Source organism: Azolla caroliniana, unplaced genomic scaffold (assembly GCF_043228905.1).
Source record: "Azolla caroliniana isolate FFs.n. ecotype wild unplaced genomic scaffold, voAzoCaro1.0.p SCAF_9, whole genome shotgun sequence".
NCBI classification, from domain to species: domain Eukaryota; kingdom Viridiplantae; phylum Streptophyta; class Polypodiopsida; order Salviniales; family Salviniaceae; genus Azolla; species Azolla caroliniana.
In genome coordinates, this window is record NW_028230444.1 from 20,235,033 (window position 1) to 20,253,972 (window position 18,940).

Below are 18,940 nucleotides of genomic sequence, written 5' to 3' on the forward strand. Positions count from 1 at the left end.
CCTGACTTTGTCATTATAGTAATGCAATTTCGTTCATGATTCAATGAATTCTTTCATTGCCTTCTTTTCATTTGATCCCAAATCAAGTTATCCTATTAAAAGTAACGCCATAAATTTCCTTTCTTATTTGCATGAATGGTAGCTCTATTAAATTATTAAAAGGCTATGATAATAATGTATACTTACAATGTGGTTATTGTGGCAAAACTTGATACCAGCTTCTGACTGCTTGCCTATGATGGAAAAGAATACGATGGAAAATTATTTTCTGGAAAAAGATGTGATAATTTTGGATGCAAAGAATTCACAGAACAGTTTGTGAGCACGTCCAAGTGGCTACCATCTATTGCCAATTTGTTACATCTCTTTGGAATGTAAAAAATGGTCACATATTGTTTTCTCCAAAGCAATCAATTCCAAAATATTTATTAGTGACAAGCTGAAAAACAAGCATCAGACGAGTCACATAACTTTCTGTCCAAAAGTGATCATCCAGCATATTTATTCCTGACGAGATGAGAAACAAGCATCACATGAGTTAGCAATGAAACTCTGCGTTAAAAGTGTCATGGAGGAAATTAGATTGCCTAAAGATGGATGAGGGTAGCATAAATGTACTCTTCACACAGTCAGGACCAGAATGTGACAGTTCCTCACAGCCATACTCAAAAGAGGTTCCCTATGTCATATCAGAGCTATGGAAGTACATTGTCATGGAAAATGATAGCTATTACAAATTTCAAATCACAATTGTAAGATATGGTTCTCAATTAGGCTTGCTTCAGCAATCCCATATGAGCGTTTTGGCAGTATGTTGATTCTTTAATTATCAGAAGTGATAACCATGGCATATTAAATCACTCAGTTCTTTGGCTTCAAAAGGACAAAGTTTTAATTAAAGATATGCATCTCTCAGCATAAAGAGCTTTTCTAAGTAAAATTTGTTTTTAGTTTTGAAGCTAGCAATTAAACACAAAATAATCGTGGCAACTTGTCAATCTGGGAAATGCTAGTGGTACTTAGAAAATATCCAAATCCGATAGGAAAGAATAATGAGTTTGTATATCATATGATACAAAGGTACACCTTGCAATGGCATCTCTTTCATATGAACCCTAGGTTCATGATGTTCACAATGATGTTTCTAAGCACACATAACTTCAGGCATGAAATTATTTCTTTTTCTTTTCACAAAATGCAAAAATCTGACTGTCTTATGTGTGAAAAAACTATGTTAACGCATCAAAAGAATAAAAAAGTTAGCTGCAAGTGATGCATTTGGAGACAGCATACTAAATATTATTAAAACAATTTATAGATCCTAGTAACATCCATAACTTACTCCAACAATTATTGTAGTTTAACATGCATTTGTCATGTGTTAGCATGATGGATATCTCCTCATATAACAAAACTATGTATCCTTGAATGACAATTATATCATGTCCTCCTTTACTTTTTTGGATAATTCTCTTTAAGATGTTTAGCTGTATGAGCAAAAATTTAACATGGATAACAAAATTTAGAGATACAATATAATGTTAGTATAATTGATATACAAGTGACTGGTGCATGGCTTTATAATGCAGTTAAGTGTTGTATTATATCATTCTAGGGGTTCCGATGGTAATGTGTACTAAAATAACAGCGGCATTTCCTCTGTAATATCAAAACAAGCTAGGCGATTAAGCTAGTGATTATAACGATCCTTGTCCAGGTAATACACGCTTAAGTAAGGATGATGTTCCAGGGTTAAAATAGGCAGAAGTAAGAAGCTCATATGCTTCACAAAAAGCGGCTCGAATACTAGGGAAATTGAAAGAATTCTTCCCAATGTCATTTGAGGACATGAGGGGATCTTCAACAGCTAGTAGATACGGCTTCCGGAAATTTAAGAAACCTCTTTGCACCTTAAGGAAAAAGTGGCTATCAATGCGGCATGAAATTCCATACTGTTGCACATTCAAACTCTTCCCATAGAAATGAAAGAAACCTGCGAGAAGAAAACCAAGCCCTATACTAATCTCTCAGAATCTCACCACAAACCTTTTGGAAACTTGTCTAGAAATTAAAGATCATTCTACATCATAAATTATTGTCAAACAAAAAACAAATTGGTTTTGTCTTTTACATACGGACTGTTTCTTTTAGCACCTTTCTATAACATGATGCACTATGTGCATATGATAGATAGATATATGTAAGATTTATTTTTCCAACTGTGGACTTCTCAAGGTTTATGAGCATACACACTAATGGAATCAATTAGTCCATAGGCAGTCATTAACTCCTCATCACATAATACTTCTATTCTCAAATCAATCTAATGCAAATCGGCAACGCTAAGATAGTAAGAAGTTCCCAAAGAGGTGAAATAGGTAAAACCCTACTCTGAGTTGGTGGCAAAAGCTAGACAATTGTGGGGTGGCCCAAGAAGAAGAGTATGGTGATTCATAATCACAGTTATGTGCATGAGTTCAAAGAACAAAATCCTTGAGAAAAGGACCCCCAGGCTCTTGAGCCTTTCAAAACGAGACTGTAGTCTCTTAGAATCCTTCAACAAAGGACCTCTAGGCTCTTAAACCTTTCAAATAGCGATCTCTAAGTTTGCAAACCCCTTGCATATATCATTGACAATCGAAAAATAGAAATTAAATGCTTTAGACTATGTACAGGAAAAATATCTGGCAATAAAATAAATATGGATGTTGAATTCTTAGGATTGTAAGAACAAAAAATACAGCACACACCTGAGTGAGCCGATGAGTAGGAGGCATCCCGACCATTGGGATGGACTTGAAGAAAAGTGTAAAGCATGACGAAAAGTGTGTAGGAGGCGATGCCGCCGCTATGATAGACCTCATTGAGTTTTTTGAGCTGAAGAAATGACTTGATCAATATGTAGAGGGGAGCTAGGGTTGGCATTCTAGCCATGGCCGAGACGATGAAATCAACGGCCCGAAGCTCCATCTCTGGGTCCAACCTAACATCGAAGGAGAGGCGGCTCTGTCTCTCTACGAATTTTACAATGGGGATGCGGGCACGCCCTATGACCTCGACCTCTTGTGCATCTCCGGACTTATTGAGAGCCGATGCCAGAACGTTCAGCCTACTGAGTATGGATGGTTCAGATTTCCAGCCAAAACCAGAACCAGAACCTGAGCCTGAGCTTGAAGCCGAGATAATAGCTATGTCCATGTCACTGGTTCGGGGTAGATAGAGACCAGTGGCAAAAGACCCGAACGGCTTCACCTCCGCTTGCGGCCATAGCTGTGCGATCACATGTTTCACTCTTTCCAATGCCTGTGATCGTCTCAGGTGCTCGGACGGTTGAGGTTTGGCTTTCTCATAGAAGGATATGATCTCTTCGTGGAGATGTCGCATCCTTCCCCCACCCATACCATCGTCCTTCTCGTCTGTATAGCTTCCTTCCCACAAGGGTGGCTCTTTGAACCAAGGAGCAGAGCAGGCCATGGCGCTCCCAGCTCGGGAATATATATATATATATATATATATATATATATAACTGACTGTTCTCTGCTCTGCTCTCTCTCTCTCTCTCTCTCTCTCTCTCTCTCTCTCTCTCTCTCTCTCTCTCTCTCTCAGTGGCTCACGATCTCAAGCCACCATGATTCCTTTGCTCTCTCACTCGGCATTTCTTTCTCTCTTTCTTTCTTTCTTTCTTTCTTTCTCAAGGACACCATGATTCCTACTGATCTCTGTCATATACATATTGATATATTTATATACATACATACATACATACTGTAGCATACATTATTACATGTATGTATGTATAATATATACTTGCATACATACATACATACATACATACATACATATATACACACACATGTATGTCTATACATATATGATATATTTATACACACATATGCGTATGCTTTGCTTGATGGGCGCTCGCTCTCGCTCCATCATCGAACCGAATTTTAATTGTTACTCTTATCATCAATCAAGCTCTTTCATTATTCGCGTTCGAGCCCATCGATTATAAGATGACCTGCGGATATTCCTAGGGTTTGATTTTTTTATTCTCAATGCTCTATTTCGTCGTTTATGGCACCCATCGTTCACATTGGTTGTGATGTGACATGTAAAAAAGCTTGGGGGTTTGATTCATTGTTTTGTAAGACTAATCAGTGTATGTATGTATTTGGGTGGATTCGTTGGATGTTTTTATGCTCATTTCCATGTTATATGCATATATATTACGCAAAACTATTCGATGATAGGGATCCACCCTTTGAATATATTAACTATCATGCATCATTAATAATCTCTTGGCTCATCTTTGCCATCGTTAGGGGAATATAAACATATTGGATGCATGTAAGATTAACCAAACAAACACAAAACACTTCACAAACATGCCGATATGAGGCAATATGTTTGCTCTACCCTTTTACACTCTCCAATCTATCTACAGTATCTAGTAACCAATAAAAAAACAAGACAATATCGTCTCTTCCTTGAGAATATATATTTCTACCTTGGATAAGAAGGTTAGGAGTCGACAAAAAACAAAAAATCTCTACCAATGATCGTGGACCGTCGTCATATATATATATATATATGCACTACCTTAAGGCAGTGATCTTGTTTTCAACTAATGGGCGGCGAGAGAGTAATTTCGAAAATTCATAATGTTTAAGAGGGGGCAAAACAGACTAATAACACCGAAATATACACCCAACTCAAATCGTGTTCTAATGACACCGAATAGCACCCAACTCATAAATCGTGTTCGAGTTAAGGTTGTAAATTAGCAGCTCTACCAGTCCTAAAGAGTGTCATGTTTCGTGATCGATATATAAGTTACGATTTCCAACGACATAAAGACGTGTATATATATATAGAACTAGTGCTCTCGTGCCACGTCATTGCCGTGCGCTCGGGCCACGTCAGCTCCATGCTCGAGGCCACATCAGCATCATGCTGACGGGGGGCCACGTCAGCACCTTCGGGGGGGCCACGTGGATGATCTCATCCGGGGGGGGGTGCCAGGAGGAGTTCGTTCGTACGTTGGGGATGGCTTCGTGCCACGTCAGCGCCTCCGTGTGCGCCACGTCAGTACAGGTGGCTGCCACGTGAGCAGGTGGGTGGGTGGGGGGGGGGGGGGGGGGCTCTTTTTCGTCTTTTGCTTTTTTTATTTTTTGGGGCACAGAAAGCAGGGGAAGGCTGAGGGCGCTGCCACGTGGAGATCCACGTGGGAGTCCACGTGGAGATCCACGTGGGAGTCCACGTGGAGGAGCAGAAGAGAAAGGGAAGAAGCCGTTTCCCGCGCTTTTCACAGCCTTTCCCTCCATGAGAGCCATCTCTCTCTCTCTCTCTCTCTCTCTCTCTCTCTGCTCTGTTCTGCTCTGCTCTGTAGCCATCATCATCATCATCATCATCTCCTCTGTAGCCATGGAGCTCCCTTCATCGCTGCCCCCCTCAGAAGCAGAGCCTCCCATCGCCCCCCCTGCTTCCAGCTCTCCTCCTCCTGCACCCAATTCTTCTTCTTCACCTTCACCTTCACCTTCCGCCATGGCTTCTCCCCCCCCTCCCCCTCTCGCTAGTACCTCTACTCCCCACGATAAGCTCGCCAAAGCAGAGCGCCTCCTTCTACGCCTTTCTCAGGTTCTCTCTCAGATTCCTTTTTTCCTTTCCTCGAAGAAGGAGCTGAAAGAAGAAGAAGAACAACAACTAATAAGAATTTGAAGATCTGTTGCCATAGTTTTCTTCTTTTCCTTCTTTCTCATCCGTCTCGTTCTTCTGACGGTGTTGCTGCAGGTGCATAATTTCCACCTGGTCCATGAGAGTATCCTTCGTGAAGCTTCTCGTCTTTTGTCAGAGACGAAGCATCACATGTTGACCAGTGTTGGCTCTGTTGGTTGTGGATCAGTATGTATTCTACCTATTATGATTTCCTCTGCTTCTCTCTCGCTCTCTTTTGAATTATACCTTCAATTTAATAGGCTGATTTCCTCCTTGCAATTCCACCTTGAAATTCATAGAAGGAAGATGATACCTCGATCAAATGTTGGATCCATAGACTTGTTTCCTTTTCTTCTGCAAACTCTGCCTTCAAATTTTCATAAGAAAGAGTATAATTTGTGGATCTATAGTGTTGTTCTTTTCAAATTCGGCCTTCAAATCACGAGGACTCTTAGCATGAATAAAGTACATTTTATAAAATGTTGGGTCTGTCTTGTTCATTTTGAGTTTTCCGTATACAACTTCATGAAGATTCCATGTTGCTAGAGCAGACTTTGTTTTCCTGAACCTATCTGAAAATGAGTGATGATATTATTTGCGGCAGAGGATACTTTGTTCAATCCCTGCACCTACTTTCTTTTGTTTCTTAATTATATATTCGAATTCATAGAGATGTAATTTGCAGGAAGAAGATTTGATCAAATGCTGGACAGCAAGTCTGATTTACTGTGCCTTCAAACTAGGTCAACATTCTCAATCCGTTGTTGGTTTCAGTGGATTCACTCTCACGAAGCTTTTAAAGTCAATTAAATTCGAGTAAGGTGATCCCTTCCCATAATCATCTGATGGAGAGAATCTAATAGTTTATATCAATATAGGGTTTGTTTCCTCGTCTCATATCACGATGATTGTTTTGTTCATTTGCTTGTAGAGTTATGGATTTCCTTCGAGAATTATCTTATTTTCTAGCAAAATCAAGCCATGTCCTAAATGCCATATATGGGGATACTTTTGATGAATTCCAACAGGTATGGATATATTTAAGGGACAAAGATTTCTTTATCATGACATGATTTTCACAACTAATGTGAATTTTTTATGCCTTTGCCCTTATAGCAACTCAGACAATTACAAACTAACTATGTGCATCTTGCAGTTCTTTACCAGTGAGTTCTCTATGTGTTTCTCAAAGACTGGAGCTTTCATTTATTATTATCAGTTCAAAACTCCCAAATACCCCTGAGTTTTTCTTTATTCCACCTGTGTGCTATGAGGATTTTGGTATTTCCCCTAATGCCCTTGATCAACCCCTGAAGGAGAGTGAAAGGAGGACAATTGACCATATTATTGCTCAATTAGCACTTACAATTGAGAAAAAAGTGGCCACTTGACTGTATAATTGCTCTAATATCAAATACAATTGTCATTCTGGGGCTTGATCAAGGGCACTTGGGGAAATAAAAGAAATGTAGAGTTATTTCGGGAAATAAAAAGAAAAACCCAGGTCTATTTTGGTGTTTTCCCCTTATTATTATTACTTTCATTGTTTCAAGGCAGATTCTAAAATTGATCTTCTTTCTTTGTTATTTTGCAGAAACTACAAGAAGAATTTTTACAAGTTTTTCCATTCTCCCAATGAGGATCAAGAAGATAATTCCCTGTTAGATTCCTTTGTGGAAGCAGAGAGGACAATGTATCTGAAGTTTGGGTGGATGCTTTTTCTCGCCCTCAGGATGCATGCTCCTGGTCAGTTTGTAGATCTCATGACTTGTGCAAATGGCCTCATTGCTATATTTGTAAGCATTCCACGCAATCTCTTATAATGTTCTGGATTTTATGTTGCAACATTTCTCTTTCCTATAGGAAGAACTAAGAGGCGCTATTCAGAATTTTCTTTCTCCATGTAGACATTTAGTAAAGTATTGACCTATATGAAAGCATGCAATTATTATTTTTTAATTATACATATGCATTGATCATGCATATAATGACTGTTATATATATGTATACTGGCATTGTTCGTGCATATAATGGCCATTATATGTATGTGTAGTGACCATTATTCGTACATATAGTGGCCTATATGTTCATATATCTACCCTGACCTATGCCTTTGTTTGTACATTGTTCACACATATACCGATTGATTGTTTCAAACAGATGCTGACCGATTTATGAATTGTTCATACATGTACTGACCTATGCACAATACATATACCGAGCCATGGTTATGCACTATTCCTTACATGTACTCATAGATGTACTGGCCTTTGATTCATTCACTCCAATTTCTGTTTTAGTCTTATTGCTTAGACAACCTAGCGTTAAACTTGCACGCATGCCATACATCTGCTCAATCAATGGCATATAGATGTAAATGGCCTGAAAATGTGCACATTCTAGAAGTGCTTAATATCTATTTTTTCAAGGTGTTACCAAGTTGTCGTGAACCTCTCCTTTGCTTTTAATTATTGTTCTGCTTCTGCTCTTTGTTGTAGTTTTTTTTAGTGTTTATACTTTATATTGATGAGTTTTCTGCATGTTTCAGGTTATAATGATAATTCATGTGCCGGCTTGTATGCGAAAGGTCTCCTTGGATGATTCATCAACTTTCTGTATGTAGCTGAGTCATCTTTCTTGTATGGGAATTCCTTTTTCTTTTCATCATTTTGGATTACATGCTAATCTTCCTTTCCCTGCACACAGCTATATACAGCCCCAGAGGTGTTAACCTTGTAGCATCTCTCTGCAAACTTTATGATGCATCAGAAGCTGATGTGAAAGACATGCTAAATAGGGTTAATTCTATGATACAATCACACATTGAATCAAAATATTCTCTCAAAACAAGCGAAAAAGAGCAAACTGTAGAAGGAATTGACATAGGTAAATTTTCTTTCAGTTTGATGGGTATTTTTCGTAGGTCACAATGCCTGCCTGTCTACTGACATATCTATAATTATCTTCATGGTTTTTTAAGATGGTGTTATGTGCTTCAAAGGACTCATGGAGAAACAGGATATAGTTTCCTACTTGAACATACTAGATAAAAACTACGTTGAAGTATATCATAGACAAGGGGAGATAGATGAGAGATCATTTCTTCCTGAAAGCAATTTTTCCATTGATTCAACATCAGGATGTAGAAATGGGTCTACTGAGACTTCCTGGCCAAGATCTGCAAAGGCATGTTGTGTGTCTATTAATGTTTGCATTTTCCGCAACTATAATTAGTAAACTATGTTAGGCAATAAAATGCGTCTTTTTTTATGTGCAGAGAAAGTATGAAATGATCTCTTCTCCCTCAAAGCCTATAGCTTTGAGAGTGAAAGCATCAACTGAAGACAATCATCTTCTATCATCCCCAAAACCAAGCAATAGTAAAATGCCTCCACCAACTCCAGTTTCTGTCAGTATGGCTACAGCCAAGTGGTTAAGAACTGTTATCGTTCCTTTACCGGCAGAGCCTTCCATTGAATTAATTTCCTTTTTTAAGTCTTGTGACACAGACATTACCAAAGAAGTTATTTATAGAGCACATTTGCTACTAGAGTGTGCATTTTCTGTTGAGGTTACAAGAAACTCTGGTGCTGGAGGTGTCAATGATATTTCCTCTCTGAGCTGTGCTTGGGCTCTTCAGAGAAGGCTAGAAGCATTGAAATTATACTATAGAGTTTTGTATGAGATGTGCAAGGCCGAGGCTGAGCGACTTCAAAGTGATAATCTGTCATCTCTTCTCACCAATGAGAGGTTTCACCGTTGCATGCTTGCTTGTTGTGCAGAAATAGTTCTGGCTACACACAAAACAGTATCAATGGCTTTTCCTGCTGTTTTAGAGCCAATGGGGATCACTGCTTTCGACCTCAGCAAGGTGATTGAGAGTTTTGTTAGACATGAAGAAACATTGCCAAGAGAGTTGAAAAGACACCTAAACTCAATCGAAGAGAGATTTCTTGAAATGCTAGCATGGGAAAAGGGTTCTTCTATGTATAATTCCCTTATTGTAGCAAAGCCATATTTGAGGTTTGACATTCAAAGACTGGGTTTGTTGGGAGATCCCATGCCATCACTGGAAACTCTCAAGTTTCGGTTCCAATTATCAAAGAATACCTCTCCTCTGCCGTCTGTGAAAACAGAGGGAGATGCTTCACCAGGTTGGCCGATGCACAACTACTGCTTTTGTTGCATTTTTCACGAAAGTATAACTCTTGGATTATATTTATATATCCATGATTCAAAATATGTATTCTAATAGAAATTTCATGTCATTAGTACAGAGACTTACATAATTTCTTTTTGGCTTTGTGTCAGCCACAAGAGGGATTAACAAAGAGATAGATAATGGGTCAGTGCTTTTATCTCCTATTCGAGACAGAACTTCTGCATTTTCAGTTTTCAGCCCTACAAAAGCAATTGTACAGCCTCCTCTCCAATCGGCATTTGCCAGGTACTTATCAATAAGCTATGGATGTTCCTATTATATTCAGCAATCTTATCTATTCTCAATTTTGACGTAAATCAATCTTTGTGCATGCATCAGCCCTCATAGGATAATCTCAGCTGGTGGAAGTGAAACATGTGCTGAAACTGTGATAGGGGTTTTTTTCCACAAGGTGATTACAGGGGCCATTACTATATATAGAAGCTTCATGAGTTCTCTGTTTTTACAACAGATTCTTTGTCTCTATGTGCAGGTATTGAAACTCTCTGCTATCCGAACCAAGCTTTTGGCAGAAGCTCTCAAGCATCCTGCTCACCTCATGGAGGATGTTTTTAAATTATTCAATCATCTACTTCATCAGGAGACACATATTTTTTTCAATCGGCATATCGATCAAATAGTTCTATGTAGTTTATATGGGGTTTGCAAGGTTTGTACATTTATCAACATTTCGATACACTAAAATAACAGATATCTTGACATTCATTGATTTAATTGAGCTATGTTTAGTACTGCACATCTATGTGTGTGATTGGGTTATAGTGTAGTGTCTCATTGGAAATGTTCGCATTTTCAGTTTCCAAACTTCATTTACTTATTTATGTACTTTAATGTCCCTGTTCCATCACAACCCTTGATGTCCAAATCTAGAACTATTTAAATATTGTAAAGGTGGATATAAAGTCTTTTAAAATTGTTTCTAAAGTGAACTATTGGAACCCTTGGGTTAATTTTGACAGGTAAAGCAACTGAAGTTAACATTCAAGGAGATTGTTCAAACATACAGACAAATGCCACAAAATAAGTCTTACGTATTCAGAACCGTTTTCCTTGATCCAAAAGGGGTATGCTGCTAAATTTATGTGTCCATGTGTTAGTCTCTATGATTTTTGCAATCTATATACTAATTTCTAACAGCTTACTAGTGTTGCATCTATATATGTGTTAAATTTCATCTTGCTCATCTGTCATTACTCTAGAGTGATGATGTATCTTGCAATGGACATGCTATTGATTGTTCATGATGAAAACTGATCACCACGTTCCAACATGTTCGTCCATGCTCACATTGAACTTGTATTTGGTGACACATACCTGAGAATTCTCTTCATATAGCTGACTTGTTTCTATTATATGCCAAATACTTGGTCACGTGCATCCAATAATGGGGTCCATATCTGTATAGAAGGAAGGAATATCGCCCATTATATGCCCTAGCATGACACTATATTTGGAGCATTATTTAAGAGATATTTGATTCAGAGTGGGACCCTGGGCTGTATTGTTGTACTGGTGAAAGAGAAGTTTGGATATTTCTTTCATGCGAAGACCCAATTCCAAATTAGCTCTTCATAGTTTGGCTTTATATGCACACATCTAGCCTACCATATTCTGGCATTCCTTTACTGCATTTACTTCATAATATCTCATTTGATTATTTTTGTATGCTTGCCAGGAAGGTCAAGAAACTGGAGATATTATCCAGTTCTACAATTCTGTTTTTATTCCTTCGGCTAAAAGCTTTTTGATTGAACTAAGTTCTAAGGTCACATCAAGCATCAATGATAATGGAGACAAAAATAAAGGTACATGTTAGTGATATCTGTACGTTTGGTAAACTAGTTCCACTTTGCTAACAGTTCTGAACCATTTCTAGTTGCACCTGGAACATCTCCATTTATCTCTCTCCCTGATGCATCACCAAAGAAAGTGTCTGCAAATCATAATGTCTATGTTTCACCCTTGAAAGCTTCAAAGGTAAGTAGAGAAGCTTTTACCTTTTGCAAGATATATTACATTTAGAGGAAGTGAGATAAGCACATTTAGTAATTAATACATACAATGTGGTTCTTTTTGTAGGTATTATCTCCTCATTCTCGACGGTTGTATGCTTGCTTTGGTGAAAGCACCCATGCATATCAAAGCCCTTCAAAAGACTTAACTGAGATCAATAAGAGGCTGAACCACAGGTTTGGTTCTTTATCTGCTTGGCTATATTAGCTTTGTTTCCAATGACTTAAAAAAGCAAAAAATCATGTTATTTAACCTTTTTGCATTTATCTTTGGTTGGGCAGAAAATTGGCAAGTTTGGATTTCACTGATGTAAGCCTAGTCAATGATTCAGTTGTGGCCAAAGACTTAATATCCCAGAATTGGGTTCTCAAATAATAAGCCTACATGGTCTTTACTTGTGCGTTTTCTCAACATTCACACTTCATTCTTTGTCCTGATAGCCCCACCCAAATAAGCACTTTTTGCCAGCTTATTATGGCAGCCTCAACAAGTTTTATACCACAAAAAGTATGTTTGTATAAAATGAGCTTCAGGCTAAGTGCAATCAATGGCAAATTCATGCTATGGTTAAAAAGATACCATTTTGAGCACTATTATTCACATCTAGAATCAGAACTTCAGCGCTCGGCATAAGTTCGGAGAAACCATAAATCGATGGACCGATGAATATTTATAAGCATTTTCTGAGTTGGAACATTCTGCCCAAGAACTGGAACATTCTGCTCAAGAGTTGTTGAATCAGAAGTTAAAATGTTTCAGTGTATAATTAATCAATAACACCAACAGTTGGTATGTGTCCCAGCTATGTCATTTTCTGAATTAGTTTGTTCCAATTATGAGACTTTCTGTGATGATAACTTAGATTGCGCAATTGGCATGAATGGGTCATGGATTGCCACACGTGGATTATGCATGTTTCATTGATGAACTACCATGTGTGTAACATGTGGGTAACCTCACATCTCCAAGGAAACAATTACGAAAGCTCACAAAATGTCTAGAGGTTGCCTGCAAATTCTTGCTTGTGAAAATGAATTAATAAAGCTACACTAGAAGACGAGCTTATGACGCTTCATGATGTGTATAGAGTGATACATTCATACAATACATCAAAGCATGTATACCTACTTGTGCATGTTCAAGCACATAGATAAAGAATGTTCAATAATATCATGACGCATGTAATGAACATATGGCGATTTGTTGCAATCGTTTGTTATCAAGCCCAATAGTTATGGCTGGATTAGAGACAACGAAAGATAGTAGAGCAGGAAATTGGTTGATGCATGAAAGCTACTGCTAGAAGGTGGATGATCACATAGTGGGGCTTGTCAAATTGTAATGGTATATAATAACATAGCCAATATTTATTTTAGAGAGATCCCATTGTGCAATAAGATTTACCAGATTCTACATGTAGACAATTGATATCTTGGAACTATTGATAGGTGATACCACCTTTCTCTCTTCTTTCTTGTAGGAAAATCAAATTACCATAGTTTGTATGCTATTCTTTCCTCAAGTATTTGGTTGAAAACAACAATGTCCTTGATATCTTTTGACATAATAGGGTAATGGATGACCGAGATTACAACTCAATTGAAGCCATTCACATCATTTAGGTTGCAACTTGCATTTGAAGAAGGTTTTGAACTTGAAAACTCTTGTTAAGGTTCAACTCGTAAGTGACTCCTCTATCATGTTTTTTGCTCTTAAACTTGACTTTCATCCACCGGTTTGAGTTCTATGTGGCACATTTCCTTTGGTTGTTCATTAGATATAATGATGCATAGTGACCAAATATAAGAAAACGCTAGCATCTTTTGATTTGATACAAGAATTCAATTTCATTGGGTCCATGTCGGACACAACGGGGCGGTTGTGACACTATTCATGCAGGTTGCTATCAATATACCTTGGACAGGAGTTTGTTTGGCCCACATTTTGCAATCTTGAAAAATCCATGTCAACATGGGTTTTTACTTCAGGCACACATTCTAAAGGAAGGAAGGAAGGCTAAATAAAGAAGCATCGAGAACCCATTATTTCCCTACCCCTCATCGGCTTCAAACAAGCAATATGACCTAATTTTTTTCAATACACTGATTTTTATGCCACATGAACATGGTGGAAATTAAGTCATTTCGGGGAGACCCGACAGGGGGGGGGGGGGGGGCTTGAATCAGGAAACATTCATCCATCCAGAGAAGACCGATAAAACAAAAACAATGGCATCGACGATATGATCGATGGGCATTGCATGTTAAAGTAGTCATGCGGGGGATGTATCGATCGATCTCCCTCCCCGATCATACATACATATATACATACATACATACATACATAGATCATAGAGGGTTAAGGAAGTATGTCTTTCTATAATAATCTAATCTTCTGTTCTGCAGTGCCATCAATATGTAATTTGATGGAAAAGTCTGAAACCGACCACCATAGTGTGAAAGCAGTGCCTCTCAAGGGTTTCCTTCTCTCTCCCTCTCTCTGCTACTCTGCCTCCCTTCCTTCTCTGCCTCCCTCTCCATCTCCTTTGAGTTTGCTGAAAGCTCTGTCTGTCGCCATGGCCGATAACAAGAGCTGTACTGTCCGCACCCGCAAGTTCATGACCAACCGTCTCCTCGCTCGAAAACAGTTTGTGAGTTCTCTTCTTCTTCTTCTTCTTCTTCTTCTTCTTCTTCTTCTTCTTCTTCTTCTCCCCCCTTTTTGCTTCCTCTGTATGTATCATTGGCCACTAGCAAAATGTGGGCGACTTCCAGGTTTGTTTAAAAAGTGGAGTAATTTGCTAAAAACCAGGAAGTGGTCCTGATCAATGAAGGAAGAGGGGTTCTTTCGTTTTTAATGTTTGGACCTCTTAGGGCTTATGGTAGACGTATTTTTTGCCCCAGATCTATATGTTCTGAAGGTAGAATGTACCCGAGAAAAGATAATACTTGATACATTGTTAACAAGCATTTTGAGGAAATCAAGATTGCAGAAGTGATCGCTAGGTAGGATTTCAGCTACCCGCTTGGCAATGAACAATTCTTGAGAAGATGATACTTAAAAGATTTTCTGTAAGGTTTTAAAGAAATTCAAGGTATTAAAGAACCATACCTTAGTAGACCTCCTAGGACTTTTGGTGGAAATAGTTTGTTGACACCCCCAGAACAAAGTGTTTTTATATTAGAATGTTCTTGAGAAACGCTAATGCTTGGTACAATGTTAGCAAGCATTTTGGAGAAATGATGCCTATAGAGCTGAATATTAGGCAGATTTTGAACTAATGCCTGATGAGAATCCAAGTACCTAATAGCTTTTTAGCAAGACTTGGGAGAAATTCAAGTTTTTGAGAGACCTAACCATGGTAGATGAGCTTTGAGAATTGAATACTTGGTGATAGGTTTTTAGGTATAATTTACGTATATGATATTTGGCACGTCTCTGACGAGACGTCAATGTAATAATCACGAAACATCTCTAATGCAACATGTTTTATTTTGTTGTAACAGAAGATAAAAAGCTTTAAGTCATATTAAGGTATTGAGAAATCAAACCCTAAACAAGGTTTTGAGAATCAGCTACACGCGAATAGGTTTTCAGATAATAATCAGAAAGATGTTAATCATTATGTTATCAGAAAAACATACAATTCGTGACACAGTAGTCAGCAAACATGTTTAGTACACATGAATATTCCCAAGAAATTAAATGTTAATTCAAAAGAAATTTGTTTTGTAACGAAGATACAATCATTCTTAAGAAAATTGACCCTTGAAAAGCCTACACCCAATATAAATTTGGAATGGCTTGGGAGATGAAAACATCGTCATCTTTCTTTGCTTACACAAGGTAAAAGGAAAAAAATAAAATTTGCCACTCTCCTGTAATGATGAAGAAGTTTTGAAATTAACTCTTTTTCTCATTTGTCTATAATTGTTGTAATGATGTTAAATTCTTGGAGTATGGTTAATAATGCAAAAGAAATTTGTTTTGTAACGAAGATACAATCATTCTTAAGAAAATTGACCCTTGAAAAGCCTACACCCAATATGAATTTGGAATGGCTTGGGAGATGAAAACATCTTCATCTTTCTTTGCTTACACAAGGTAAAAGGAAAAAAATAAATTTTGCCACTCTCCTGTAATGATGAAGAAGTTTTGAAATGAACTCTTTTTCTCATTTGTCTATAACTGTTGTAATGATGTTGTTAAATTCTTGGAGTATGGTTAATAATATGGACCTTCTGTAACTCTTAGATAGCTGGCAACTCACTGAGACCCGAATAGGCTAAAGGATTATGTTCTTATTGTAGTTCTGGAGTCTGTATAATTATAATTGTAGAGGTATTCAGTTTCTAACATATGGTATTATGTGTACAGGTCATAGATGTTCTTCATCCAGGACGCCCAAATGTTTCCAAGGTGCTAGAAAAGGAAAGGATTTTTTGCTTGAAAAAACAATGACCATAATTTTTCTTTTCTTATTCAAAGTTTTGCGTTTTGAAGGCTGAGCTTAAGGAGAGGTTATCAAAGCTGTATGAGGTTAGAGATCAACAAACGGTCTTTGTGTTTGGTTTCCGAACTCAATTTGGTGGTGGAAAGTCTACCGGATTTGGTCTTATTTATGACAACTTAGAGGCAGCAAAGAAATATGAACCCAAATACCGCCTTATTAGGGTAAATTCTGCTATTATATTCTTATTGGTTCCTTTGGTCGTAGTAGATGGTCTTATAAATGCTTCCTTGGATCGTTATAGAATGGGCTTGCAACAAAGGTTGAGAAATCTAGAAAGCAAATGAAGGAGAGGAAGAACAGGGCCAAGAAGATTCGAGGCGTGAAGAAGGTATCATCTATTTTGGCTCAAGTCCTTTAAATTTTAGTTTTGCATCTGTACTCAATTTAATCATTGTTTGTTTTTGTGTATACTACAGACAAAAGCTGGTGATGCTCAAAAGGGTGGCAAAAAGAAGTGAGCTATCTTGCTTTGTTTTTCTTGTATTTTGTGGGACACGGATATTTTTAAACAGCAGAAGGTACATGAAAACATGGGTTTGGATGCACTCAAAATTTTGTAGCCAAGAGGCATCTTAGTTATAATGTACGTTCTTTTTACTTCAATTTCAATATTTCGATCTTGATGTATCAAACTGTTGTCATCTTTTAACTGTTATTTCCATAGCATGTAAGCAATCTTGAGTGACATTCGAGTAAATGACATACTTCATTATGATGTAAGTTTAGTACGAGTGCACTGTTGTACTGGTTTGCATTTGGTAGTTAATGCTCTGCCTTGAGCTTCTAGTGATTGCTTACTACGTTCCTTGTAATAAGAGCATTCAATGTAGATGCAGTCCTCCATAGCCTTCCTGATCAGAACCTTCAATTTATTGTGTTGTGATTTAAGTTTCACAGTTTATTTTGGATGTACTGATAATCAAAATCTGTGCATTAGACATGAATTTAAAAGAATGAAAACCACATGGCTATGTTTAGAAGAGTAAGCATGATGCTTAAACATCCGGTTGAATAGTATCACATAATTTTGAGAAGGGAAGAACATCTTCACCGTAGTTCAATCATTTGAGACGATTTGTATTTCTTGGCTGGTGATCTTGACTCTTAGATGAAATGCAGCCACAAGCAGGGTTGTCTCATGGTATTTACTCAATATGGTAGCATATTGCCAAAACATTAGGTTTGTGATAACCCTAGAAATTGATTGTCTGGATTGAAAATGAAATTGTAAAGTAACATTATTATATGTCAACTTCTAAGAAAAATGTAGATCTTGCTAGCCAGCTAAGAAAGTGGTATGACAACACCAATTCTATTGGTTAACCAGAATGAATGTTTGATTAGATAGTGCAGTAAGTATGGTAGATTATGTCAAGGTATCATCACATACAAGTTTTATGGTGTTTGCATAAAATTAAATGTTGCTTATGAAGACAAACTAAACAAAGTTCTTATATGAGCTTTGGTAATTCCAAGATACTCTAAGATATGAACCATGGAGAATTACATGCATCCAAAGTTATTCATGATTCTTCCAAAGTAACCCAATTTCAAACCAAATGAAAAGGAACTACAAAGTTGAAATTCATTGTTCAAATTTTCTTGACGATAGGTTCAAATCAATCTGATCATCACACTAATAAACTTGGAAATTGTTGTGATGGTAATCCAATATATTCATCCTTTTATCTACACCTAATTTGACACTTCATCCAAATCAAACAAAGGCACAAACAACATATTCGCTTGACCTATGAAAGATGATACCAAAGACATCAAAATAATAAATTTTGTAAATTAAGAAAGAGACAAGTTGTAGTGACATGCTCACAAGCTTCTTACAAACATAAATTTGCATTGTATCAAAGAGTATTTTATGTCATTGTTTATAAGAGAAAGTTTGTTTAGCGGAAAGCATGTAAATTTGAAACTAAGGGATGTGGAGGACTTAAGACACAATACTCAAGGACATCATTTATACTATATAGTATGATGCTTGAGCATCTTACATTTGGGTAATTACATAGGATGTGTTCCTCATGGGAAAATATTAGACAATACCTAAAGAAAACGTGTAGCAAGAAAGATGAACCACAAGGCCATATCGTTGAGAGATATGGAATGCCACATGCATGACCTCTACTTTATACAAACATGCACCACAAGGTCATATCGTTGAGAAAAAAGAGTGCCATACGCACAACATCATCTATTTTAGATTTCAGCAACAATGATTTGTGGATACATCTGATTCCGCCTACATCATTACAATGGTTATCTATATTCAAAATATCTTAATGTCTTTTCCATCCATCTCCGAAGGTGGAAACTCATATTGTGATAGATCCTAGTCAAGGGTCACTAAATCTATCAACGGAAATATATAACTCATACTTTAGTTTCATTAACGTCCCTTCTAAGGTGGAAAGTGAGACAACAATCGTAACCCTTTGCCGACTCTCACTCAATTCCTTGGCACA

General features: G+C 37.4%; 3 protein-coding genes across 5 annotated transcripts; 2 read left to right on the forward strand and 1 right to left on the reverse strand.

Annotated features, from left to right (window-relative positions):
- Positions 1-1,482: 1,482 nt before the first annotated feature.
- LOC147860519 (uncharacterized) lies at positions 1,483-3,591 on the reverse strand. Of its 2 annotated transcripts, none has more exons than XM_087325184.1 (2): positions 2,751-3,591; positions 1,483-1,993 (listed from the first exon to the last, which is right to left on the reverse strand). In XM_087325184.1, exons 1-2 carry the CDS (start codon positions 3,472-3,474, stop codon positions 1,698-1,700), a joined length of 1,020 nt encoding a protein of 339 aa, XP_087181310.1. In that variant the 5' UTR covers positions 3,475-3,591; the 3' UTR covers positions 1,483-1,697. The 2 variants fall into 2 exon arrangements, with proteins under 2 accessions (XP_087181310.1, XP_087181309.1); XM_087325183.1 differs by having other exon boundaries at positions 1,483-2,014; positions 2,751-3,590.
- Positions 3,592-5,409: 1,818 nt separating this feature from the next.
- RBR1 (retinoblastoma-related 1) lies at positions 5,410-12,769 on the forward strand. 2 transcript variants are annotated; one of them, XM_087324635.1, is made up of 18 exons: positions 5,410-5,637; positions 5,791-5,901; positions 6,401-6,531; positions 6,647-6,743; positions 6,832-6,881; positions 7,310-7,511; positions 8,264-8,330; positions 8,422-8,601; positions 8,696-8,901; positions 8,993-9,869; positions 10,027-10,162; positions 10,256-10,328; positions 10,410-10,586; positions 10,897-11,001; positions 11,613-11,742; positions 11,814-11,914; positions 12,017-12,126; positions 12,232-12,769. In XM_087324635.1, exons 1-18 carry the CDS (start codon positions 5,425-5,427, stop codon positions 12,323-12,325), a joined length of 3,060 nt encoding a protein of 1,019 aa, XP_087180761.1. In that variant the 5' UTR covers positions 5,410-5,424; the 3' UTR covers positions 12,326-12,769. The 2 variants fall into 2 exon arrangements, with proteins under 2 accessions (XP_087180761.1, XP_087180762.1); XM_087324636.1 differs by lacking the exons at positions 5,410-5,637; positions 5,791-5,901 and having other exon boundaries at positions 6,422-6,536.
- Positions 12,770-14,447: 1,678 nt separating this feature from the next.
- On the forward strand, positions 14,448-17,145 carry LOC147860521 (small ribosomal subunit protein eS24z-like). Its single transcript, XM_087325012.1, has 5 exons — positions 14,448-14,600; positions 16,325-16,366; positions 16,451-16,621; positions 16,702-16,788; positions 16,877-17,145. The coding sequence occupies exons 1-5, from the start codon at positions 14,526-14,528 to the stop codon at positions 16,916-16,918; spliced, it is 417 nt and encodes a 138-aa protein (XP_087181138.1). The 5' UTR covers positions 14,448-14,525; the 3' UTR covers positions 16,919-17,145.
- The last annotated feature ends 1,795 nt before the right edge of the window (positions 17,146-18,940 follow it).

Coding starts and splice junctions, on each gene's coding strand:
- RBR1 (XM_087324635.1), top strand. CDS start 5,425: ATGGAGCTCCCTTCATCGCTGCCCCCCTCAGAAGCAGAGCCTCCCATC. Junction 11,915..12,016: donor CACCCTTGAAAGCTTCAAAG/GTAAGTAGAGAA, acceptor TTCTTTTTGTAG/GTATTATCTCCTCATTCTCG. Junction 12,127..12,231: donor AATAAGAGGCTGAACCACAG/GTTTGGTTCTTT, acceptor TTGGTTGGGCAG/AAAATTGGCAAGTTTGGATT.
- LOC147860519 (XM_087325183.1), bottom strand. CDS start 3,474: ATGGCCTGCTCTGCTCCTTGGTTCAAAGAGCCACCCTTGTGGGAAGGA. Junction 2,015..2,750: donor CTACTCATCGGCTCACTCAG/GTGTGTGCTGTA, acceptor AGATTAGTATAG/GGCTTGGTTTTCTTCTCGCA.
- LOC147860521 (XM_087325012.1), top strand. CDS start 14,526: ATGGCCGATAACAAGAGCTGTACTGTCCGCACCCGCAAGTTCATGACC. Junction 16,367..16,450: donor GACGCCCAAATGTTTCCAAG/GTGCTAGAAAAG, acceptor TGCGTTTTGAAG/GCTGAGCTTAAGGAGAGGTT. Junction 16,789..16,876: donor AGATTCGAGGCGTGAAGAAG/GTATCATCTATT, acceptor TGTATACTACAG/ACAAAAGCTGGTGATGCTCA.